General features: G+C 44.6%; 1 protein-coding gene across 2 annotated transcripts in view; it reads left to right on the top strand.

Moving 5' to 3' along the window:
* esr1 (estrogen receptor 1) overlaps positions 1 to 26,005 on the top strand; it is a 248,960-nt gene that overhangs the window by 69,473 nt on the left and 153,482 nt on the right. Inside the window, exon 3 of one of the 2 annotated variants that reach the window (XM_059648375.1) lies at positions 21,383 to 21,388. The exons of the other annotated variant lie outside the window; for it this stretch is intronic. Within the exon in view, the coding sequence (XP_059504358.1) occupies positions 21,383 to 21,388 (6 nt within the window). The remainder of the gene's footprint in view (positions 1 to 21,382; positions 21,389 to 26,005) is intronic. 2 annotated transcript variants of the gene reach the window in all.

The following is a 26,005-nucleotide window of genomic DNA, read 5'->3' as shown; positions in this document are numbered from 1 at the left end:
CCTTGTTATATGTTGGGCAGAAGACGTCTATCCCAAAATGGGATCTTTCTGTGCCCGCACTGACAAAACATCCAGCATGATGAAGTTGGGTTGCATTCCCAACCTCGTCACTCTGAGATCCAATGACATACTTGGAGACCCAGACACTACAATTCATAATGTCAATTAAAGTGACATTAAGCTCATTACGAATCTGTTCGACTGGAATAAAACATATAGTTTGCAATTAAGCAACTTGTGGATGGAAGTTACTCAATTTTCACTCTTGCAGTTTGTCAGGATGGTTTTGAGTTGCATTATGCATGCCCTCTGTGCGTTACAGCCCTTAGCACCACAACTGAATAAAGATTAGGCCATCCAACCATAGCATTCATCGCCCTCCTTCCCCTTGATATTATTGCAGCTGGCTCTGTCAGCAGCAGACCATGTGCACCACAAGCTCCCCACCCTGATTTTTGCTTCCAGTCTTGTCCAAGTCAATGATGTGACTCCAATTGTTAGCATGAGCCCAAACTTTCCCTCTTCTCTAGATTTGAGGATTCTTGTCCACGTCCTCTCGGTTGAATTGTGTACGCTCTGTGCAATAAAGTGGCCCCATTTGATTCTGTGGAACTTCCAGAACACTCATCCCACTGCATGTGAGGACAATGCACAATTCCTGGTTGTGACCAGGCAATGGGCCGTGAACTGTTCTGCGTGCCCCACCCTCACCCTGTTCCAAAAGTGCATCTGTCATGGGCCCAGATCCATTGACAAGCGTGCGTCCTCTCATGTTATGTTTCTGGGAGGCAAATAAGGCAATGCCCAAATGTGGCCTTGCTGTTACATTTCAGCCAAGTCTATGATGCAGCCTTACACTGCTGATCTTAAAAGATGACTAAGTCATGTCTGACACTGCTCATACATGTATGGGCGATGACCATAAGGCTGTTCACCTCCTCTGTAGCCACCATCCAGGCTGCTCCTGTCAGGTTGGGGGGTCTCCTTTGGCCAAAAGCAGGCATGAGAACCTCCCTCCTGATACTTGCTGCCTGGGGGAATATTGACAGGGAATCATCATTAGTCTTTAGAGCTATCTCTCTTATCACCTTGATGTCACCTCTCAGCCATCTCTGGATACACAGATGTAGTTTTTATGCCACTGCAGTATTTTTTCTTATTTTGCTCTCACGTCTCTACCTTTCCTGACCAAGATTCTAAACGATTCCCTTTAGCTTAAAAGTTATATTTTAAAAATACGCACCTCAAGGAAGATGTGCAAGTGTTACTCTTTGTAAATTTCTTCTCTGGGGAGATGCCTGGGAACATGAAGTCATACAACTACCTCTTTAAATATCTGAACACTCAGCTACCTGTGGCCCTCAGGCTTCCATCCCCCTGCTCAGAGTCTTCCCCTTTCTACAGCAGCGGGTGGACTACTAGTGTACGATGTTTATGTGGGCCAAGAACTGACATAGCAGGCATTAACTGACCAATTAATGCTGTATGGCATGGGATAGATGGGTGGCAGTGGGAGGTGGAAAACCTCTTGTGTCTGGGTCATTGCTCTGCACAGCTAAATGGTGGCACCAGTGAGGGAGGGCACCAGGTAGAGGAGACAGTGCATCCTTTTGGGAGGATCATAGAACATAGAACATAGAACATAGAACAATACAGTGCAGAACAGGCCCTTCTGCCCTCGATGTTGCACCGACTTGTGAACTAATCTAAGCCCCAAAGCTCAAGATGCCCTCAACATAGCCAGAGAGGTTCTCACAAAGGGTCCACCCCTATTGCTTGATATGGTGAGACATCCAGGTCTGTTCCTTTGTGTATCTTTGGAATGCGGTAGAAGTCCCTATGCAAGAAGTATGGGGGATGAGAGTGTTTAGGGTGCTCTGAAGGACTGGATTAAAAGTCTTGACCAGTCTGTTTAGCTGACAGATGTATTCTTTGGTTGGATGGAAGGGGTAGCTTTGTCAGGCAAAGTACTCCTGGAGAGAGAGAGAGAGAGAGAGAGAAAGAGAGAATCAAAGGATCTCTTAACCAAGATGAGAACTATAGGCTAAATTGCATGACCAAGAATATCCAGTCGAGTGTTTCTGCTTGTGATGATAATGATGTGAACGTTAGACACTACATCTCTGTTTTTTATTCATTAAATGGATGTGTGATCTTGTGAATGTGATTGCTACTGTATTACTTTAATATTGAGGGAGTCAGTTGGCTGGATATCTAGAGTGTAGTGAAAAAGGAGGCCTGGGTCAAATCCCTGTCCTGGCTATGGTGCTTGTTGGAGGGCCAGACTGTTCGCCTTGCTCCATGCTTATAGAGTGGTTACTCTCAAACTATACACAATGTATTGTCTCTCTGAAATGAAGACAGATTCCTACGGCCCTTTGTAGACAGTGCAGAGCAATTGATACTAGATCACTGGCCCACAGCCAACAAAAATATCCAAGTTTCACTTATTCATGAATAAGATATTGAATAAATTTTGGTGGATCAGAGACTACTAGCATGGATATGTAAAGAATAGGCTATGCCTGAAGAGCCTGATTGAATTTTTGAAGAGTCAAGTAATGGAGAGAGGAATGAATATTATTTATCTAACCTTCCAGAAGGCATTTGATAAAGTCCATCAAAAGTGGCTTTTAGCTAAAATTGAAGACAACTGAAGGCAAATTATTGAGTTAGGAAACTTATTGAAAGGTTGGATGCAGCAATTAGGGACAGACATTCAATTGGCGAGGACCTGATGAGTCATGTTTCACGAGCACGTGTGTTAGCCCTCAACTATTCACCATATTCACTAAGGATGGCAACAAAAAGCCAAATATCCAAATTTTCCACAGACACTGGAGAAGCAATACTATAGGTACGCTGACAGATTAAATGAATGGGAAAAATGTGGCTAATGGATTTCAGTGAAGACAAACAGATTTTGGTGGAGGCAAACAGACTTCAGTGTGGCAAATATGAGGCCATCCTGTTCAGATCTAAAATCAAGGGCTGATCTTTGTAAGAAGTGAAAAGCTGGAAGTAGTGAGAGTAAGTGGACACTTAGAGGGTGCCCAGGTAAATAGGTCATTAAATTGTCATGAACAGGCACAAAAACTGATAAAAAACAGATTGTTGACTTTTATATTGAGAGGACAAGAATACAAGTAGGTTGACGTTATGCTTCAGTTACAAAATCTCTGATTAAATCACAACTTGAATACTTTGAGCAATTCTGGGCACCAGATGGGAAGGGTACATTGACCTCTGGAGAATGCAGGATAGATTTACCAGAATGATACCTGAACTTCAAGGGTTCAATTATGAGGAGAGATTATATAATGTAGGATGTATTCCCCTGGAATTTATCATGTTAGGATTTAGGTTGATTGAAGTTTTTAAGAGGATGATAGTGATAGATTTCAAGGGGGCATTGACAAGCTGGTGGAATGGGCAGATGGCAGGAGAAATTTAATGTAAAGAATTGTAAAGTGATACGTTTTGGCAGGAAGGATGCGGGGCGAGGGTATGAAATTAAGGACATTCGGTCTGCAAATGTTGGGAGCTGTCTGAAAGTGTGCGGAGTGTCAATTCAGCTGTTGCTTTCAATGGCCTGAATGAGTACCTGAACAGAGAAACTTTTCAGAACAATACAGAATGGCTGGCAGAGTGAGAATTTCCAAATTGCTGTTTCAAACAGCCAGCAGACTGGACTCCACCTGTGCTACACATATTTCATGATCCAAAAAACATTATGGGAAAGTGATAGGATGTCTAATGCTAGCCTAAATATTAGAGCCCGATCTTTCAGGAGTGAACTAAGCAAATATCATTATATGTAAAGGGCAATAAACACTCGGAAATCTACTCTGCACAGTGTAGTGGATTGTAGGTCATGTTTTAATCTTTGTTATCCAGAGGGTATTGAGAGATATGGGACAATGGTGGATGTATGCAAATAGGTTGTAAATCAGCCTTCACCTTAATGAATAGATGAACAGACTCAAGAGCCTGAATGGCCTACTCTTGTTCCTATATTCCTAAAATAATTTAGATCACAGCTTCTTATTGCTGTAGTAATGATGTCAATTGTTTTGTGTTACTAATGTAATTAAAATAATGTCAAATATTGTTGCTCATTTCTGATGTAATGGTGCCAATATTTGACATTGCATCGCATGCTGATTTAATACCATCAATGCATGAATAATTAGGCATATATTCACACCTATGCATGACAGTATCTTACTTCTGTGATTATACAGATACATGACTCCCTTGCATTATAGTGGACGGTGAAGAAGGTTATCTAAGATTACAAAGGGATTTTAATCAATTGGGGTAAATGGGCTGAGGAGTGGAGTAGAAGTTTAATATGGATAAATACAAGATATTTGCATTTTGGTAAAGCGAACAATGGCAGGACTTATCCAGTTAATGGTAGGGTTCTCTGGGATGTTGTGAAACAGAGAGACCTAGGGGTTCAGGTACATAGTTCTTTGAGAGTTCTGTCATCAGTAGACAGGGTGGTAAAGGCAGCATTTAGCATGCCTGCCTTTGTTGGTCTGACCATTGGGTATAGGAGTTGGGATGTCATGTTGTGGTTGCACAGGACATTGGTTAGGCCACTTTTGGAGAACTCTGCACAATTCTGTTTGCCCTGCTATAGGAAGAATATTTTTAAATTGGAGACAGCTCAGAAAAGATTTTGCCGGGAGGGCTTGAGTTATAAGGAGGTGCTGGACAGGATGGGAATTTTTTCACTGGAACGAAGAAGCTTGAGGGGTGACTTTATAAAGATGTATAAAATCATGAGAGCACAGATGAGGCGAATAGACGAGTTATTTTCCCAAGGGTAGGGGAGTGCAAGACTGCAGGGCTTAAATTTAAGGTGAGGGGGCAAGATTTAAAAGGGACCTGCGTGGCAACTTTTTCATGCAGAGGGTGGTTCATAAGTGGAATGAACTGCCAGACAAAGTTGTAGAAGCAAATACAATTACAACATTTAAAAGACAGTGCACAGGTACATGAATAGGAAAGGTTTAGAGGGACAGGGACCAAATGTGGGCAAATGGGACTAGTTTAGTTTGGGAAGCGTGGTTGGCATGGATGAGATGGTCCAAAGGATCTACTTCCATACTATATGGCTGTGTGAATATCTATAACTCTATGGGTATAATGACATGAATGCACAATTGACTGCATTACAAAATGAGGAATATTGTTTGATGTTCCCATCCAAAAACATAAGAAATAGGAGCAGGAGTGAGCCACAGAGCCAAGCAAGTCCGCTCAGCCTTCACTAAGACCATACTGTACAAACTTCTCCATTAACGTCACTTTCCTCCTCCATTCTGTATCTCTTGGGTCCCTTAGTGGCTACAAAGTCGATTGATCTCAGAGCATGTACAGCCCTCTGAAACCAAAACATCAGAATGTTACAGGAGATTTAAGCGCACGGACAGCCCAAAGATTATGGAGCAAGGGTTTCTTATCCATGTCATCATGACTTTACTAACAGTAAGAGAAATTAAGGCTAAACTCAAAAAAAGTATTCACAATGGATCAATTGTTTGTCTGTCTATCCCTCTCTCTCTCTTTCCCTCTCCATGAGGCCTTTGTCTGATAAAGATACCCTTTCCCCTTAAAAAGGTTCACTGCCAGCACAGATAAATGGTCTTTTTATGCTATAATATTCAGGAAACATCTGACTGCTTATCTCAGAATGATGGTGTAGTGATCAGTACTGACTTGGTCATGATGTCCGACTCTTGATGGGATAGATCCATGATCTTGCTCATTGCAGACCAACCTTTGATGTTGAATCACACATTAAATGCAACAGCACTAATTTTAATTAGCCCAGAGCATGACTGATTGGCTCAATTCAATCCAGCTTATTGAGACAGGAACCATTATCCATGGACCACCCACAGCTTAATGGTGGCTCAGAGGTTAAATGGGACTGCACATCTTTGCCACACTGCCTGAAGCCTCAGGCACGTGTTGTTGGGTTTAATGTTGGTCTCCTGGTGGGCAAGCAGGAGGATTTGACCTCGTTACCAAGCCCTCTGTGTCTGATTGACGAATGTGGCAAGGAGGGTTTCCCTGAAATTCACCGTCCTGTCCTTATCTCAAACCACTGCCCTGTGCACTCACCTCTTTTGTGACTCCCAACTCCACGGCCCAGAGGCTGCCCTCACTGGACTTTATCCTGGGGTCTCTTAGTGATCTTGGGTCTTTGGAGAGCCCTTCACTGACAGCTACCACTGTTCTGGTGGAGCCAATGGGCAGTCAGGCTCTCTATGGTTGGAGTACCCAGTGCTGGAGATTTGAACACTGGCAAAGGAATTCGGGTGGCTATTTATGGCACTTAAACCATCAAACATCCCTCATAGTGCTGATAGAGACTCCTTGCTGATTCTCCGACCAGTGGTTAATACCCATAGGAGCTGATGAAATCCTGTCCTTTTATATCAAATGCCTGACAAAGTTACTTTCTGAATGACTAACAGCCTCTGGTATAACATAACATGAAAAACCATATCTACATCTTTAATTAATCCAGTAATGTCTGAATCATTGTGTCAAATTGGTAACTATGCCAACGTCTGTTGTGTTACACCCGATCCTTGATGTAATGGTACCAAGAGTTGTAGCCTGAACAGGCTGTCAATCTATCCAGCAGGAGTGGACACCAAGTTATTTAACTGAAGCCATCAATAGAGTGGCTTCAGTGAGTGTCGGCAGGCAAGAACAGAAAATGCTAAGAGGAAATTCGATAAAACTGTTTGAGCTCATGGTGGGTTTAAATAAATCAATAAAGAGAACATGTTTCCAACATGGCTGAAGAGTCAACGATGAGGGGAGCACAGATTTTGAAGTGATTGGTACAAGAATCAGAGGTGGAATGAGGAGAAACCACCATTCTACAAAACGAGAGGTTCAGATGTGGAGATGTAGCTGTAGCTGCAATAGTAGCCTTTGAAAGGAACTTGGCAAACTGTGGTAATATAGGGAAGAAGTTTGACTAACTGGATTGCTCTTCAAAACAGCCAGCACAGATTGGAGGACTGAATAGCCTCCTTCAGTACCATGTTGTTCTATAATTCCATGATTTAATGATGAGTTAGGTCACTTGAGGTGCCCGGAACATAGATCTTTCCTTTCTAAGTTGCTCCCCTGGGAGAAACATCTCAAGCCTACTTCCAAGTTCTCTAAGTGCTCCTTATTGGTCTTCCCTATTATTAGCATGTCATCTGTGGAATGAACTGCCCAGAGGAAGTGATGGATGCAGGTACAGTTACAACATTTAGAAGGCATTTAGATAAGCACATAGCATATGAACACTTTGGAAGGATATAGGCCAAACGCAGGCAGGTGGGGGTGGTTTAGTTTGCAAACATGGTCGAGTTGGGCTGAAGGGTCTGTTTCTATGTTGTATGACTCTATAGCACTGAATTTGGTTTCAATTTCATATTACAAATGGTTGCAGTTGTCTGATTATTGATGTAATGATACCAATGCTTGACATTCATTCATATCATTGGACTGGCGTGGTGATTTCAGCATATGACCATATCTGCGAGATTGTGCTTTAAATGGTGCTCGTGTCGGACATTATGCTTGATTACTGGCACAGCCAACTCATTGAAGCATTACTGAAAGGTTTGTTGTCTAAGACTCGACAACGAGGCTGACGCAGCCCTGCCCGACACATATTCAATCGGAGTATTTAAGGAGCATCTAAAGACAGAACTTGGAGGAGCCAGGAGTGTGAACAACCCTAAAGATATTGCAGCAGAGAAATTTCAGCATGGATTCACTGCTGCACCTCTATCTAAAGATGCACTTGATAATCTACTGGATGTAGTGAGGAGTCAGAGAGTGAGATTCTCCTCCTGAACAGGGGAGGAAAGAGCCCTATTACTGCTACAGAGGCAGCCTGGCTGGACATGACCAGGAGGTCAGCAGTAGCTGTGTTGTGCCGCACCTCAGCATTCAGTGCAGAAAGTGCTTTAATGACAAAATCAGGTCAGGAAAAGTAAACACATACAACTACATATGTTTGCTGTACCATTTACACACTGACTTATCAAACTGAGTCCATCTGAAATTCATTGGTACCACTTAGCCAGCAAGCAGACCCATCATTCTGTCTTCATGCTCTTCCTCAGTGCCTCCCCCTATACCAATCCCCTGTTATATCTGCTCAACCTTCTACAAATTGATGCCACATCCCAAAGGCCACTTCACCAAATGCACTATAGCCATTGGGTGAATACAAGTCACTGTAGCTGTCCATTAGTCAATGCTTTCCCCTTTGGTGATAAGAGAGCGCAGAATGTGAAGAAGGAGGCTGGAAGTGTTGGTCTTCCACTAGTTATACAGTTGACAACTGCAGAGATTGACTTGCTCAAGATCATAATGTTACAGCGTTGGGACTCTCAGAAATAAGAAAATTAGACCATCCCAGTGCCATGGCAACAGAGTTAAACAGCAGCGATCTGCATGTTGTCTTGGTTTCTGCAATGAGTGAAACATGATCGTCTTCAAGGTGGTATGTTACAACATTTTTACATCGCCAGTATTAAATTATATCTTTCCTTTCGCCAAGACTACCATGTACAGCAGCGATTAGTAGATAATTTATGCTCAGGGAGGCTGATTTCTTCTGACAGCGCACCATTGCAAAAATCATGTTTACTATGCACCAGCTCAAATACACATGTCTCAATGGGTCTAACTCACCTCCAGACTGCGCAAGGTCTGCCACCTATCTATAAGACACAATTTGGGAGTGCGATGGAATAGTCCCCACTTGCTTGGACGGGTGAAGTTCCAACAACACTTAGGAAGCTTGACACTATCCAGAACAAAGTAGCCCACTTGATTGGCACCACATCCACAAGCATCCATCCCCCCCACCACCAACACTCAGTTATAGAAGCGTGTACCATCTGCAAGATGCACCTTCCAAACCCACCATCACCTCCATCTAGACGGACAAGGGCAGTGGATACATGGGTACACCACCATCTGCAAGTTCCCCTCCAAGCCACTCACCATCCTGATCTGGAATTATATTGCTGTTCCTTCAGCGTCACTGGGTCAAATTCCTGGAAATTCCCTCCCTAATGGCATTGCGTGCTTACCTACAGCACATGGACTGCAGTGGCTCAAGAAGACAGCGTCTCATGTGCTACTAGGATTGAGCAATAAATGCTGTCCAGCTAGCGCTGCCCATGCCCCACATGAGAATTTTTAAGAAGGCAGTTGTTTAGGATCTCAGCTTGCAACTCACAATTCAGTGATGGAGATCAGGAAGTGGTGAGCCAGTCCTTCAGTGGACATTTAGCGGCCATCAATGCCAGATGACAGTCAGGGCAAGGACTGAGCAGCTCGTTTGCAGCAATTCTGATAGTAGAGAGATTGGACAGTGTTGGAGCGGCAAGAAAAGGAAGATAAAGCTTCGTCATCATCTGAGAGTTTGAATATGAGTGTCTGACGAATAATTATGTTGCTCAGTTCCTATTGCTTCACACAATTTTGTAAAATGCACCACTTTTCCATGCATCCTGCTCTCAGTTGCTAGATAGTTATTCCAGCATCTTATGACAGTCTTTAGTTTGTCTTCTCTATTTAATGGAAAGGCATTGCTTGATGAAACTAATTGCGGAAGTTGAGGGGGTGGGGGGAGATTGTGAAATGTGCAACAAATGGACGAATGGATTGTTTCAGTGGTGGGGCTGGGGTGGGGGGACACGCGATGGGGGGGGGCGTTGGCAAATGATTCTTGGCTCTAAATACGACATGAGTGATGGTAACGAAAGAAACCTGACAGCAACAAGGGCAGCCAGGCAGCAGTGATTCCACTATCTTCCTGTTCTGCATCGACCTCTGAGGTGAATTCACAGAAGTCGCAGCTGTGATCTGCGTTGGCACTCAGCTTCGAGGGCAGCACTGCAGGACCCTGTCACTGTGCCAATGTTGGAGATTCAGGGGTTGCAGCCTGGTCTCCAAAGCCTGGGCTCTCCATGCCATTGCAGAGTGCAGCACACCAGTGTTTCTCAAAGATCGGTGCTGAGTCTACTGCTGTTTGTCATTCACATGAAGGATTTGGGTGAGAGTATAGGAAGCATGGTTAGTAAGTCTGTGGGTGATGCCAAAGTTGGTGGTATAGTGGACAGTGGGGAAAGTTATCTAGAATGGTAGAATCCCTGCAGTGTGGAAACAGGCCATTTGGAAACAGCCACTGAGCCACCATGTCATGTCCTAAGATTACAAAGGGATCTTGATCAATTAGGCCAATAGGCTAAAGGAGTGGCAAATGGAGTTTAATTTAGATAAATGTGAGATGTTGCATTTTAGTAAGATGAGAAAAGGCAGGACTTGCATAGATAATGGTAGAGCCCTAGGTCGAGTTATCAAACTCTAGGGGTTTAGGTATATAGTTTATTGAAAGTTGCATCACAGGGAGACAGAATGGTTAAGAAGGCATTTGTCATGTTTGCCATCATTGCTCAGACCACTGAGGGTAGGAATTGGGACATCATGTTGAGGCTGTATTGGACATCGGTGAGGCCACTTTTGGAGCACTGTGTATAGTTCTGGACACCCTGTTATAGAAAGGATAGTGTTACATTGGAGAATATGCAGAAAAGATTTATGAGAATGTTACCCGGACTGGAGGGTTTGAGTTATAGAGAGGAGCCGGTTAGGCTGAGGCTTTTTTCACTGGAGCTTGGAGGTTGAACGGTGACCTTATAGAGGTTTAAAAAAATCATGAGGGGCATGGATTAGGTGAATAATAAAGGTCTTTTCTCTGGTGGGGGGGTAGTTCAACACTAGAGTGCATAGGTTTATGATGAGAGGGAAAAGATTTAAAAGGGACCTGCGGGGACAACTTCTTCACACAGAGGGTGGTTCGTACGTGGAATGAACTGCCAGAGGAAGTGGTAGACGCAGGTACAGTTACAATGCATAAAAGACATTTGGGCTGGTACCTGAATAGGAAAGGTTTAGAGGGATATGGGCCCGATGCAGGCAAATGGTCTACTTAGTTTGGGAAACTTAGTTGGTATGGACGTGTTGGACGAAAGGGTCAATTTCTGTGTTGTTTGACTCTGTAACTGTATCATCAAATCTGTCCAGGATCATACCTTCTGCACGCCATTCATTTACTCAAGAATACATCCAGTTTTAACTGAGCAATAATGAAAGAATGACTATATGCGTTCAAGTTGAGTTTGACTTGGACGAGTAACCTTGAAGGTGTTCATACACCTGTGCAGCTGCTATCCTTGTCCTTCCAGGTGGTGGAGGTCACAGTTTGGTTGTTTCTGTTGAAATAGCCTTGGTAATCATTGTAGAGCATCATGTATATAGGACAGGCTACGGCTATGAGATAGGGGGAGTGAATGTTTATGGTGCTAGATCCGGTACCAATCAATTGGACTCCCTTGTGTTGGATGGGTTCGAGATTCTTGTGTGTTGTTGGAGCTGCACTCGTTCAGGTAGATGGGCAACATTCCATCATACTGTTACAAAAATGCTTCATATTTAATCATTTTTGTGGAACTGATTTAAAGGATTGTGGGCCTGCCTGGATTGTTTTTTTAAAGGTCAGTGAAAAGACAAATTGGTCATTTTTTTTTTTAAGCTAGTCATTCCTTGAACACCAGATGGGTCCATTCTTTGTATTGGTTTCTTAAACTCGTTTTTCAGGAAAACATCTTATTTTTTGCTTACTGGATTTTATGGCTGTTGTGCTGGAACTGCACTTTGCAGAATTGGAGATGGTGTTCGGATTTTTCAGTTGAAGAAAGCTCGCTACAGAAAAGCTGCTCAGCTCTTGCCTTCTGCTTCTGAATTAGCATGTGTAATGAATTCAGTGTGAAGTCTAAGTGTCCTTCTGGAATAGTGACTGAGAGAGCTTCTCAAGCTCATATTCTCTAAGCAAGCTCTGTCTGCCAAAACCCCAGGGGCAATTGCATGAGAACAGCACCTATGTGTGCAAGACCATCAGATCAACAGGCTTTTTAGAATATTCTGCACCTTATCATTTTGCCTTCGAGAATTATCACCATTAACCAGAAAATGTTCTTTTTTAAGTCAATCTGTGCAGAGAGAAATCCATTTCCCCCCCCTTTATGAGAAGGATGAGCACTTACATGGAGATAATGGGAACTGCTGATGCTGGAGAATTCCAAGATAATAAAATGTGAGGCTGGATGAACACAGCAGGCCAAGCAGCATCTCAGGAGCACAAAAGCTGACGTTTCGGGCCTAGACCCTTCATCAGAGAGATGAAGGGTCTAGGCCCGAAACGTCAGCTTTTGTGCTCCTGAGATGCTGCTTGGCTTGCTGTGTTCATCCAGCCTCACACTTTATTATCTTAGCACTTACATGGATATTTGTCTGATTTCACAGATCCATCAGAATTCTTGTAGGACTTAATTCCTGATCTCTCCTCGGCTAGGTAATGGGTTCAGTTGGAAGAGTTCCTGCTGCTAACTTCGAGTAACATGTAACACTGATTACCTTGTCTTCCAGATGCAAGGGGGGATCATTCTCTCTTTGTGGCATCTCAAACTCAGGAATTTTGCATAGATTCTCCATCTAGGTCTCCTCGGGCTGCCCACTGTTGCTTCCCAGCTTCCTGGCCACCATTGGTAGCTATGGTCTGTAATCTTCAATACTGACCCAGTCCGGAACTCTGCTCCAACTCCCAGTTGTTGCATTTCTCTCTTCCTGTCTCCTGCTTTCTCCACGAGGCTTCTGCAGTTCAGGCTGCCAGTCTGGCTCACCATTCAGCAGTTGGATTCCTTCTCCAGTTCCCAATTTCCTGCTTCCTAATCAAGGCCTGACCTTCTGCTTCTTCTTTGTCCTTTGCTCATGGCCTTACACTCTGCCCTACCCCAAACCTGCCAAATACACTTCTCCCTCACAAGTAGCTGCCCAGAGAAACAGGTGGGCTCTCCCCCACTATCACCACCTGCTTGTTGGAGGCTGCTCTACATGTTTTTGGTTAATTAGAGGGGCACATTTTTATTTGTTTCATATTACAAATTGAGTACATTAACTAGTTCTGCATATTCATTGAATGGGGTCTTTTTTTCATAATAAATCAATAATTTTATGTTAATTAAAGAGCCTTTAATGGATGGATCTTTTTATTTTAAGCCTAAAGTAGAGAAAACATATGATTGACCAGATTGTCACTTAGATATAGTATCTTGATTTTATGTTATGACCTGTGGAGTAGCTGGATTTGAGAGTGGTTGCACTCCTCCCAGATTAGTCATGACTTCTTTCACAGAATCCCTACAGTGTGGAAATAGGCCCTCCAGCCCAACAAGTCCACACTGACCCTCAGATTATCCCACCCAGACCACCTAGCGTAGTCAATCCACCTAGCCTGCACCAGAGAAAAACCACACACACACACACACACACACACACACACACACACACACACACACACACAGAGAATGTGCAAACTCCACACAGACAGTCACCCAAGCGTGGAATTGCACCCAAGTCCCTGGTGCTGTGAGGCAGCCGTGCTAACCACTGAGCCATCATGACACCCCAGATTTTGCCCATGTTAGACAGGGCTTGGGAATCAGAAGGTGTGTTACTCGCTACAGAATTACCAATACCTAACTTGTTCGCATCGCAACATTTATATAACTGATTGAATGAAGTTCCTGTTCAATGGTGAACTCTAGGATCTTTATGGTGGAGGATTTTGATCATCATGATGCCATTGGTTGTCAAAGTGATCCATCTAGATTCCCTCTTTCTTCAGGGAGATGGTTATTGCCTGGAGCTTGAGTGGGATGATTGTTACATTCCACACATTGGTCCAACTTTGAACATTGTTGAGGACTTATTGCATGCAAGTTTGGACTGATTCAGCATCTGAGCAATCTGTTTTTATGAAAGAAAGGCAGGTCACCGATGAAGCAGCTGAAGATGGTTGGGCTTTAGATATTGCCCTGAGAAATCACTGCAGCAATGTCATGAAGCTAAGATAATTGTGCTCAAAGCAAGGTAACTATTCATTTACTCAAGGTAGGTCTGTAATGAGTGAAGAATTTTCCAGCAAACACATCATTTTCACTTTTTTTAAACTAATTTTTTTTTGCATACAATGCAAAATGCTATTTGGATTTTAAGGCCAGTTGATCTTGCTTCACTTCTGGAATTCAGGTTTTTTTTTGTCTACTTTTGGACCAAGGTAGCAATGAGGCTGGGGCAGAATTCAAACAGAACATTGGTGCGCAAGTTTTTGTTGTGTTATTGTGGCTTGAGATTGTGGTTTATGACACTTTCCATTGCCTTGCTCTTAACTGAGAGTGGATTGAGGGGTCATTATCAGCCAGATTTGAATTGCCCTGCTTTTTTTGTGGGCAGGGCATAGGTGGGCAATTTTCCATTTTGCCTGGTAGGTAGAGTAATGTGGTCGTATTGGGACGCAAATTCTGGAGGTCAAGTCGTTGGCACTAAAGCTGGAGTGTTACTAGGGCCCACAAACCTTGCACATTCCACTGAACTCAGCAAATCTTTTGATGCCTTGTGGCGTGATTCAAACCAGCTGAAGACTGACTTTGGACAGGAGGCTGAGGTGAATCATTAGGAATTGATAAGAAGTGCCGACCTTGCCAGCAACCACCACATTCCAGAAAGAGTAAAAAAAATTCACTCGACACTTTTTGGCTGAAGATGGTTGCAAATACTTCAGCCTTGACTTCTGCACTTGTGTGCTGGGCTCTGTCAGTGTTGAGCTTGGGGATGCTTGTACGGCCTCCAACTCCTCCAGTTTGCTGTTTAATTAAGCATCAGCATTTGCATGCTTTTCTACAATCCTCATTGATTGACAGTGGGCCAGTGGGCCCGGCAGAAATGGATGAGCTACGCACGACTTTACAAATTGAGGCAAAATACAATTCTATTGGTGTGGCCCACAGCATCTTGTGGATACCCAATTTTGAGCCACTGGATCTCTTCTGAATTTATTGCAGTTGACACAATAAGGTCACAAAGGCACAGAGTCATTAAGGTGCATAAATAGGCCATTGGGCCCATTGAATCTATACTAGCCCTCTAGGGCAATCTAGTCAGCCCCATTCCCCACCTGTATCCCCTTATCCCTGCAAGTTAATTTCTTGCAAGTGTCCATCCAGTTTCCTCTTGAAATCATTAATCCTCTTAGCTATGACTACTTTGTAAAGCAGCAAGTTTTAGATCATTACCATTGTCAGCATAACAAAATTCTTCATCACAGTCACACTGTAACTCTTGCCCAAGATCTTACGACAGTGTCCCTGTCCCTTGTGTGATCATCTACTGGGAACAGATTTCTTTGTCCACCTTATCATAATCTGTCATAACCTTGTATTCCTCTATCTGATCTCTTTTAAAGAAAGCAACTCCAGCTTCCCCAGTCAAACTGTGTAAAACTGAATTCCCTATATCTCTGGTAAATATTCTGATAAACCCCCCTTTCATTTTCTCATAGACCATAATCACCTTTGTAAAGTATGGTGGCCAGACTGGATGCAATATTCCAGTTGTGGCCGAACCAGAGCTTTTATAAATCTTCAACATCACTTCCCTGGTTTAGCTCAATTCCTCTACATGAAAGTTAAGATCCTGTGTACCGTGTTGTCTACTCTCTCAATATGTCCTGTCTTCAAAGGTCTATGAACATGAACCCAAGGTCCCTCTATCCCTGCACACTCTCTTTAGAGCTGTACCATTAAGTATATTCAGCCTCTCCCCATCCCATTTGTTCAAATGCATCAGCTCACATTTGTCAGTATAGCATCCTAAAATCACCGTGGGTAGATGCAACTATGCAGGTAGGCTGGTGAGGACGAGAATGAGTATGTTATCCCTCCCATTGATTTTCTCACTATCTGCTGTAAGTTGAGTCTGTTATCTTTGTTCTTCAGGGTTTGTCCTGTTTGACCAGTGGCGATGTGACTCAGTGTTTGCAATTAACGGGGACAGTGGCCCATTGTCATGATACCATGTAACTTGTAATGATGGTGTGTAGTCGTGCTAATACTGTACCTGGACATTTTTTCTGGTTTAGATTGTAATGTTACTAATACCTGAAAGATTGCTTCTCATTGCCAGGTCTATGATTGTGTATGATTGCTAGTGCGTTGAGAGGAGTGCATAATGGATTTAGAGATAATGGGAACTGCAGATGCTGGAGATTCCAAGATAATAAAATGTGAGGCTGGATAAACACAGCAGGCCAAGCAGCATCTCAGGAGCACAAAAGCTGACGTTTCGGGCCTAGACCCTTCATCAGAGAGGGATAATGGATTTAGTCTGATTTCAGATGTAATGATATACTCCTCTGAATTAGGGCTGTTGTGGTATAGTGGTAGTGTCTTTGCCTCTGAGCAATGAGACCAGGTTCAAACCCCACGTGCTCCAGAGATATAACTCAGCATATCTGTACAGGTCAATGAAATGCATGTCTGTCTATCTGGTTGATTGACCTTCTTAACAACACTTAGGAGAGTTTCTAGACGGCTATTAGCAAATCCAAGTAATTTTACCTGACCTAAAACCTCCGAATATAATATAGCAACTAACAGGACTGATGTGGAGAGGTTTAATGTGGTACTGAATCTTACACCTCTCCACATTTGATACCTGGCCAGAGCGTGGAGCAGAATAATGTCAATAGCATGGGTTCAATCTCAGTTCTGACTGTAGTACTTAGTGAAGATTGCCCAATACTTGAGGTGGGGTGGTGCCTTTTCCTGCTCATAACCAGTTGTCTGTTTCTCATAGACAGAGATGCCTTGGTGTTTCATGGAACTATGGGTATAATAACCTCCCTTTCCTGACAATTCTGGCAGAGGCTAATCAGAGGCCAAGATTTGCAAGAGGTTATCTGGAGATTGCTGTGGAAAGCCCTTCTGTTCCTCCGAGCCCACTGAAGCGCTTGTGGAAAGAGTGGCTTCCCTTCTGGAGCCAGTGTCCCACTCCATTTCACTTCCAGATTTCCAAAGCAGCAATTTAATTTAAATTAGTTTCCCAGTTGCACTGGAAATGCAGAACTTAAACATTAAATGAAGTGTCTTACCGCATATGCATGGTTCACTCTCCACCTCCCTCGAAATGGTAGAGGTCACATATATCTGGAGTCGGGCTGGTGATTTGCATCCTTCAATGTTAAATTTCCCTGTTCCTTCTGCCTGTTGCAGTTGGGGGAGGAAGAAAAGGTATGGACAGGTACTGCTAATGATCCTAATGATTGTGTTTGCTACTGCTTCTTATCATCTTCCGTGAAGATGAATGGTTGTTTTTCGTGTTCCAGTGATATACAAATCAGACTAGGTGATAAATAACAGTTCTGCTCTGCTTTTCAAATCCGGCCAAAACATCCATGGGTCGGCCAAAGAGCAATATTTCCTGTCACAATCAAGGAGCTCAGTCCTACTTACAGCTTTGTTGCATTGGTTCTAATGCAAAATGTATCATATACAATAGTGTGTAGCATGGAGAGACCTTAAGGAAACTGGGTCACCATAATGCATTTGAAGGCTTGAGTGTAGGAGTAGGGACGTCTTGCTGCAGCTATACAGGCCCTTAGTGAGGTCACACCTAGTGTATTGTGTGTAGCTTTGATCTCCTAGTCTGAGGAAGGACATTCTTGCTATGAGGGAGTCCAACAAAGGTTCACCAGACTGATTCCCGGGATGGCAAGACTGGCATACGAAGAAAAACTGGATTGACTGGGCTTGTACTCGATGGAATTTAGAAGAATGAGGAGGGATCTCATAGAAGCATATAAAATCCTGATGGAACTGGACAGGCTAGCTATGGGAAGAACGCTCCTAATGTTGGGGAAGTCCAGAACTATGGGTCACAGTCTAAGAATAAGGGGTAAGCCATTCAGGACTGATACGTCAAAGAATTTATTCACTCAGAGAGTTGTGAACCTGTGGAATTCTCTCCCAAAGAAAGCTATTGGGGCCAGTTCATTAGATATATTCAAGAGGGAGCTAGACATGGTCCTTGTGGCTAAAGGGATCAACGGGTATGGAGGGAAGAAGGGATACTAAGATTGTGTGATCAGCTGTGATCATATTGAACACTGGTACGGTCTTGAAGCATCAAATGGCCCATTCCTGCACCTATTTTCTATGTTTCTATGGTTCTTTTCATGTTTAATTAGTGTTGGTGGTCTGCCACATGGCACAGCCCCTTTTCATACTCTGCACTGTAGGGATACAATTTTCGCCACTCTGTTTCAGAAAGGGTTTATATTGGGCACATTCATATTCATCAAGATTAACGATGGAAACTTGAGTCCTGGGTTTCCCGAAATATACTCCAGGTTGTGCTCCTGGAATAAGAATGTAGGACTTTTCTGAAAGGAGGACCTGTTGTATGCTGACCCTTGGGTCCATTATAACTTTTCCACCCTTGAGTTGCGGTCCACAAAACCTCATTGAGGCGAGGTGGAGAATTCTGGTAATTGAATACTGATTTGACATCCAACAGGCACTTGAATTGATGGGAGCAACGAGTGACGACTGACGCCACTTTATGCATGGAATGATCCCCTAAACTACAACATGATGATGACCAGATTATCTGGATTTAAATTCTGAAAAAGGAATATATATATGGATCAGCTTTCAAATGTGGGCGTTGCTGCTGTTTGAAATAGCACAATGAAAAAGCTTTGGTTTAGCACCTTGCCTGGAGGAGAGCAATTGTGAGACACCAGGACTCCCTCCATTAGCGCAGGAGTATCAACTTGAACTCAGCTCTCTGGATTTGAGCCCATGACCTCCTAGCTGAGAAGTGAGACTGCAGCAGATTCCTGTCTCTATGCCTTGAACAATTTGAGATGAATGGGTACCATCAGGAATCAAAACTTTATTCATGGTTTCCGAGTCGCTGTACTATGACCCGTGGAGATCCACCAGGATACCCAGGCTCGTAAGCATGTACTGCAGAAGTTCACACACTATGCTGCTTGAATTGAAACATTAATCCATACATCTCTTGCAACTGCAACTTCCAAACTCACAGCAGTTAATATCTACAATGGCAGTAGAGAGCACCACTGCCTGCATGATCCCATCCAAATCACCCGTACAACCTGAACCTGGAACTATCTCTCTGTTCCAACGCAGTCGAGTCAAAAAACTGGAACTCCCTTTGTAACAGCACTCTGAATGGGCCTACAATCACAAGCAGTGCCACAGTTTAAGGACGAGGTTCACCACCTCTGGGGATGGGCAATAATTGCTGGCTTCTCATCCAACTGAATAGTAAATAAAAAGGTTTGAATGAGAGTCTTGGAGTCTTTTCTGGCAATTTCACGCTGAAATCGTGAATGTCAATGTGGCATGAAACTGATCGCAGTTGATGAATCTGTAAACAACAATAACAGCTGATTTAATAGTGGGGGGTGACTGATGGCTCTCTTATGCTCTCGCTCTCCCTGTTGTTACCCTGGGACTGACTGACATCCCTGTGTTCACCAGTTATAAAGGAGACATGAAGTAAAGAGCATTGTAAAGTTGGGAGAAGTTATCAATAGACATCCAGTCTGTTACTGCAGCAATCCTTCCTTCAGGAGTAAGAAACATTTGCTGAAATCTGACAATGAAGGGAAATGAACTTGCTAAAAAAAAAGATATGACTACATGACTTAGAAAGCTCTTGTCAAGCCTTGTTGACCTGAACTGTTTCAGGAATCTCCATTGCTGTGGTCACTATGGACTAGTGCTTTGTCAACAGACCATCCAGTTTGTTTAGTACAGGCTGCAGAGTGTCACACTGAGAGGATAAGTACTGATCAGTTACTCTTGTAAAACCCTACGGTATCATTGGCACGGTGACTCAGTCTCACACAAGGTAACATATAGGAACAATTCCAACCTTCCTGCCCCACTGGGAAACTGACAGAAATGCGTGCAATGCTAATGTAGTGGTTGTAATGAGGTCAGCCAGGTGGGCATCATAAAGTATGAGTTCCCCGATTGGGGCTGTCAACCTGATCCACTCAGGGACCCCTGGCTGACAGATGTAACCAGGAGGATCAGACATTCTGAGGGAGCTGGACCAGTGCCAAGGACCTTCCACATGTATATAAATGGTGACTTAATGAAGGGATACCGGGGTCTGTGCAGTTATTTCAATGGCGATGAAAGTAAAGCACATGCTTGAAGAAATTGCTCGCAATATTTTCTGAGTTGGGATAAGCATTTCCAGTGTCATGCTGTTATTTGGGAAACTTGACTCATTCAATACTGCCATTGAAGGCTGTGTCCAACCTATGGAAAGACTGTTACAGAGATGGCAGGAACTGCCGATGCTGGAGAATCTGAGATAACACAGTGTGAAGCTGGATGAACACAGCAGGCCAAGCAGAAATTCAGAAATGCAGAAGAAGGGTCTTGACCCGAAACGTCACCCTTTCTGCTCCTCTGATGCTGCTTGGCCTGCTGTGTTCATCCAGCTTCACACTGTGTTGTATGGAAAAAATGCTATATTTTTTCCTGCCAAATGACACTTGGGCAGATAAAAAGCAACAAGTAATTCTCCGGCCAGCTTGTAGTCCCACCACTTTTTGGGTTATTAGGAGCTTAACTTTCCTTCAGGCACCAGATACCAAAGCTTTACAAGAGTTGACAGATCAGTTAAGAAGTGTATGGCCCCAAGCCTCCTCTAATTCTGAGATGCTATCATTTTTACTCGGCAGTTAGAGAACCAGGGGGAGTCCGTGTCATGATTTTTGAAGAGGTTAGGATAATTGGCAGAGTCATGCGACTTTGGCTTAACTCTTGATGAGATGCTGAGTTTGGTATGTGGGATCAATGATGCAAACACGCAAAGCTGACAGGAGGGCTGTCTTTCATAAAGCTGGGCATGTGCCACGCGGACTTGTAATTGCAATTAGGTGAGGATTCCAAAAAGTATGCTACAATCAATACTCATAAGGGTTTTGTACCAATATACGAGGCTGTCATCTGGGGTATTGTCAGCCTGTGCTGTTCTTCAGCAGATAACGGAGAACATTTTGCAAGGTGAACCCCAGGTTGCCATTTATCTGGATAATGTGCTAAAAACAGGGAAGACCAATAAGGAGCACTCAGAGGACTAGGGCTTACTCCTTAGTCATTTCTCACAGGTTGGCATATGTCTTAGAAGGAAAAATGTGTATTCCGGGCATCCCAAGTGACTTACTTGGGCCACAGGGTCAACAGGTAAAGTGAGGGCAATCAAAGGTGCCCTGGCTCCCACCTCTGTACCAGAGCTTCAGCCTTTCTTTGTGCTGGTGAGTTATTACTGAAAGTTCATACATAACCTGGCCTCCATCCTGGCACCTTTGCATCAACTCCTAAACAAGGAAACAGTCGCATAGACAAGTCGTCGCTTGTAGGGAAGTGAAGAAGCAACCATCATCCTCTAAGGTGTTGGCACACTATGATTCCTGGTATTGACATGCAATGCCTCCCCATACGGCATTAGGGTAGATCATGGTGGCCCAGTGGAGAGGAACATCCACGAGAGTATGCATCCAGGACTTCGGTTAATGCAGAATGTAAATATGGCCAGATAGAGAAAGAAGGTTTGGCAGTTATATTTGGAGTCAGGAGTTTGCACCAATACCTTTCCAGATGTAAACTTGTAATCATAACAGACCACAACCCGTCCTAGGTCCGTAGGAACCATGGGAATGGCCTTGCATGGGTAAGAGGCATGGTTGACATGAGGTCAGAGTGCAGTGACTTATGAAGTTTGGGTAGATGGGACAGGCCTGAACAAGCACATGGACTGTGTGAGAGCTGCAAACTCGCAACCGGCGCAGGAGCAAAGCTCCTCCAAACAGTTGGAAAGGCTGACAAAACCGGTAAGCTCTCCCAGCCCATCAAGCATTGAAGACATCTCAGAATCTGAGATGCACACAGCAGATGCCAGCACCTTCTTCCAGAAGGCTGAGTTCGAGGGAACTGAATCAGGGCTAAAACGCCCCAGGAGGAGCTACTGGAAAAAAAACCAACCTATGTCTGCAGACTCAGACTGGGAGAGATGTAGTGACTGTACTGAGATCAGCCAGCTGGACCTTATAGAATATGAGTTTCCTGTTTCGGGCTATCAATCTGGTCCAATCTGGGAACCCTGGATGACAGATATAAATGGGAGAGTCAGAGGTTCTGTTCACTCTGAGAGCTGGCTCTGAGGGAGTTGGACCAGTGTCAAGCACACTCCACGTATAAATAAAGGGTGTCTTGATGATGGGATACCGGTTTCTATGGAGTTATTTCAGCTGACATTGCTCTCCATATTGATGCCCATGAACTGTAATAGCAGATGCATGTAAAATAGAAGTTGGACGCCTATTGGATTGATAATGGTATAGACTATAATTACCCCAACTGAGTCATCGAACAAACTGTCTGTGATTGCATGATTTCTAAAATGATCTACTGATTAGTGATACTAGGGCAATAAACTGCTTGCAGGCCAATGGAACTGTCAGTGTGAGATTATGAAGATGTTTCATTACTTTGCTCTGCATTCCTGAACACCACACCTCGCACAGCTCCACGAGAGCACTCTGCTCCGTATTTCTGCATCAGACAAATATGCTTTACAGGCTTCTGTGGGGATTTACCCAAGTGACCTTGCATTATATGTAAACCGTCTGAGCAGCATTGAATCATTTGGATAAACAATCACTTCATTAGAGCTTATTAAGCAATAGTTTTAGTTTCATTAACAGCCCATGCTCTAAAAGCAGATTCCTTTTTATGGATAAGCGAGTAATTGAAGGAGGGAAAAGAGTAAGTGCTTATCCTTGGGTGGCTGCATTGCTCACTAATTTACTGATGTTTTATTAAAAACAGATATTGCACTCAGTTCAGAGGAGATGCTTTGAACATTTTTATCACTATGCTTTATAGATGTCTACTGCGGAAACAACAGGGATGTCTTTATCTGTCAGGAACCCGTCACTGTGTTTGATTTTTATTGTCAATTTAGATTGTTTGCCCTTACCCGAAGAACAAGGCCCCCTACCATCTTTATTATCAATCTCCATCGCCCTTAAATGTCATGCATTTTATTCAAAAGCTGCGGCTCATGTCTCGTGAAGTTTCCCCAGCTCTTTCCTTTCAAAGCTGTCCTGAGTGCAATAAAATTGTAGGAGAAATTGGTACAAAGGAAAGACTGTAAGAAATGGCCTGCACTTTCAGCAAAGCTTCCGTGCTTAACGTGTTTTGGACTGCTGGCTGGAAGTTAAAAGCAATATCAACAGAATAGCATGCCTCTTCCCATCAAAGAAACGTCTCAAGAGAGGGCCCTCTCCCTAAGAGAAAAGATTTCCTTGAACTGGTTATAATAATGAACAACATGGGAGCAGTAAGATTGCGCCAAGAAGTTGCGGGACTGAATCTGGCCATTCAATCCTGCCGGTTCTTGCTCCCTTCCCCCTGTTTCGTCTCAGCCAACCGGTGGAACCACCTATTCCTTTCTCCCTCATATATTTGTCCAGTTTCCCCTTAAATGCACCTTTCATCTTTGCCTCAACTGCTCTTATTATTTGGTAAGAAATTTTACATTCTCACCGCTCCAAGTAGAGGTTTCTCCTGACTCCCTTGTTGTATCCATTGGGAACTATCTCATATCTATCACCTCTGGTTTTGGTGTCCTCACAAGTGGAGGCATCTTCTTCCTATCCATACCATCAAAGCACTTCAGGATTGCAAAGATATATATCAAGTCACCTCTCAAAATTTCCTTTGCAAGAGAAAAACCCCTCAGCTCATTCAGTCTTTTCCCAATAATCAACTCTCAGTCTGATTTCATTTTGATCTTGTTGGCGTATCAGCCTGTGTGTGTGTGTGTGTGTGTGTGTGTGTGTGTGTGTGTGGGAGGGTTTGTATGTGTATGTCAGGTGTGTGTCAGGGTGCTTATGTGTGTGTTGGGTTTGTGTGTGTGTTTGTGTGTGTGTCAGTGTGTCAGATATGTGTGTGTGTAGTGCATCAGGGTGTGTGTGTGTGTGTGCGTGGAGGTGTGTGTGGAGGTGTATCAGGGTATGTGTATGTGTCGGTCTGTGTTGGTGTGTGTGTCAGTGTGTTGGGTGTGTGTTGTGCGTGTGTGTGTTTATGTCGGTGCGTTGAGTGTGTGTGTGTGTGTGTGCTTGTGCGTACGTGAGTGTGTGTGCATGTGAGCGTATGTGTCGGTGTGCCTGCGTGGGTGTGTTGGAGTGTAGATGTGTTGGTGTGTGGGTGTTTCAGTGTGTGTGGGTGCGTCGGTGTGTGTGTGGGTGTGTTGGATTGTGTGTGGGTGTGTTAGTGTGTGTTGGGTGTGTGTGGGTGTGTGGGTGTGTGGGTGTGTGTGTGGGTGTGTTGGTGTGTAGATGTGCCGGTCGGTGTGTCGGTGTGTGGGTATGTGTGTGGGTGTGTCAGTGTCTGTGTGGGTGTGTCGGTGTGCTGGTGTGTGTGTGGGTGTGTCGGTGTGCCGGTGTGTGTGTGTGGGTGTGTCAGTGTGTGTGTGGGTGTGTCGGTGTGTGTGTGTGTGTGTGTGTGTGTGTGTGTGTGTGTGTGTCAGTGTGTGTGTGGGTGTGTGGGTGTGCCGGTGTGTGTGTGGGTGTGTCAGTGTGTGTGTGGGTGAGTCGGTGTGTGTGTGGTTGTGTCAGTGTGTGTGTGGGTGTGTCGGTGTGTGGGCGTGTGTGTGTGTGTCAGTGTGTGTGTGGATGTGTCGGTGTGCCGGTGTGTGTGTGGGTGTGTCAGTGTGGGTGTGGGTGTGTCGGTGTGCTGGTGTGTGTGTGTGTGTGTGTCAGTGTGTGTGTGGGTGTGTCGGTGTGCCGGTGTGTGTGTGGGTGTGTCGGTGTGTGTGTGGGTGAGTCGGTGTGTGTGTGGTTGTGTCAGTGTGTGTGTGGGTGTGTCGGTGTGTGGGTGTGTGTGTGTGTGTGGATGTGTCGGTGTGCCGGTGTGTGTGTGGGTGTGTCAGTGTGGGTGTGTCGGTGTGCTGGTGTGTGTGTGGGTGTGTCAGTGTGTGTTTGGGTGTGTCGGTGTGCCGGTGTGTGTGTGGGTGTGTCGGTGTGTGTGTGGGTGTGTCAGTGTGTGTGTGGGTGTGTCAGTGTGTGGGTGTGTGTGTGGTTGTGTCAGTGTGTGCATGGGTGTGTCGGTGTGTGGGTGTGTCAGTGTGTGTTTGGGTGTGTCGGTGTGCCGGTGTGTGTGTGGGTGTGTCGGTGTGTGGGTGTGTGTGTGGGTGTGTCAGTGTGTGTGTGGGTGTGTCGGTGTGTGTGTGGGTGTGTCAGTGTGTGTGTTGGTGTGTCAGTGTGTGCGTGTGTGTGTCGGTGTGTGGGTGTGTTGGTGTGTGTGTGGGTGTGTCAGTGTGTGTGTGGGTGTGTCGGTGTGTGGGTGTGTGTGTGGGTGTGTCAGTGTGTGTGCGGGTGTGTCGGTGTGTGTGCGGGTGTGTCGGTGTGTGGGTGTGTGTGTGGGTGTGTCAGTGTGTGCGTGGGTGTGTCGGTGTGTGGGTGTGTTGGTGTGTGTGTGGGTGTGTCGGTGTGTGGGTGTGTGTGTGGGTGTGTCAGTGTGTGCGTGGGTGTGTCGGTGTGTGTGTGGGTATGTCAGTGTGTGTGTTGGTGTGTCAGTGTGTGCGTGTGTGTGTGGGTGTGTCAGTGTGTGGGTGTGTGTGTGGGTGTGTCGGTGTGTGGGTGTGTGTGTGGGTGTGTCAGTGTGTGTGTGGGTGTGTCGGTGTGTGCGTGGGTGTGTGGGTGTGTCAGTGTGTGCGTAGGTGTGTCGGTGTGTGGGTGTGTTGGTGTGTGTGTGGGTGTGTCAGTGTGTGGGTGTGTGTGTGGGTGTGTCAGTGTGTGCGTGGGTGTGTCAGTGTGTGGGTGTGTCGGTGTGTGGGTGTGTGTGTGGGTGTGTTGGTGTGTGTGTGGGTGTGTGTGTGGGTGTGTCAGTGTGTGCGTGGGTGTGTCGGTGTGTGGGTGTGTTGGTGTGTGTGTGGGTGTGTCAGT

Source organism: Stegostoma tigrinum, chromosome 9 (assembly GCF_030684315.1).
Source record: "Stegostoma tigrinum isolate sSteTig4 chromosome 9, sSteTig4.hap1, whole genome shotgun sequence".
Taxonomy (NCBI): domain Eukaryota; kingdom Metazoa; phylum Chordata; class Chondrichthyes; order Orectolobiformes; family Stegostomatidae; genus Stegostoma; species Stegostoma tigrinum.
The sequence above is the reverse complement of the archived record's forward strand: the minus strand, read 5'-3'. Positions and strand labels throughout refer to the sequence as shown.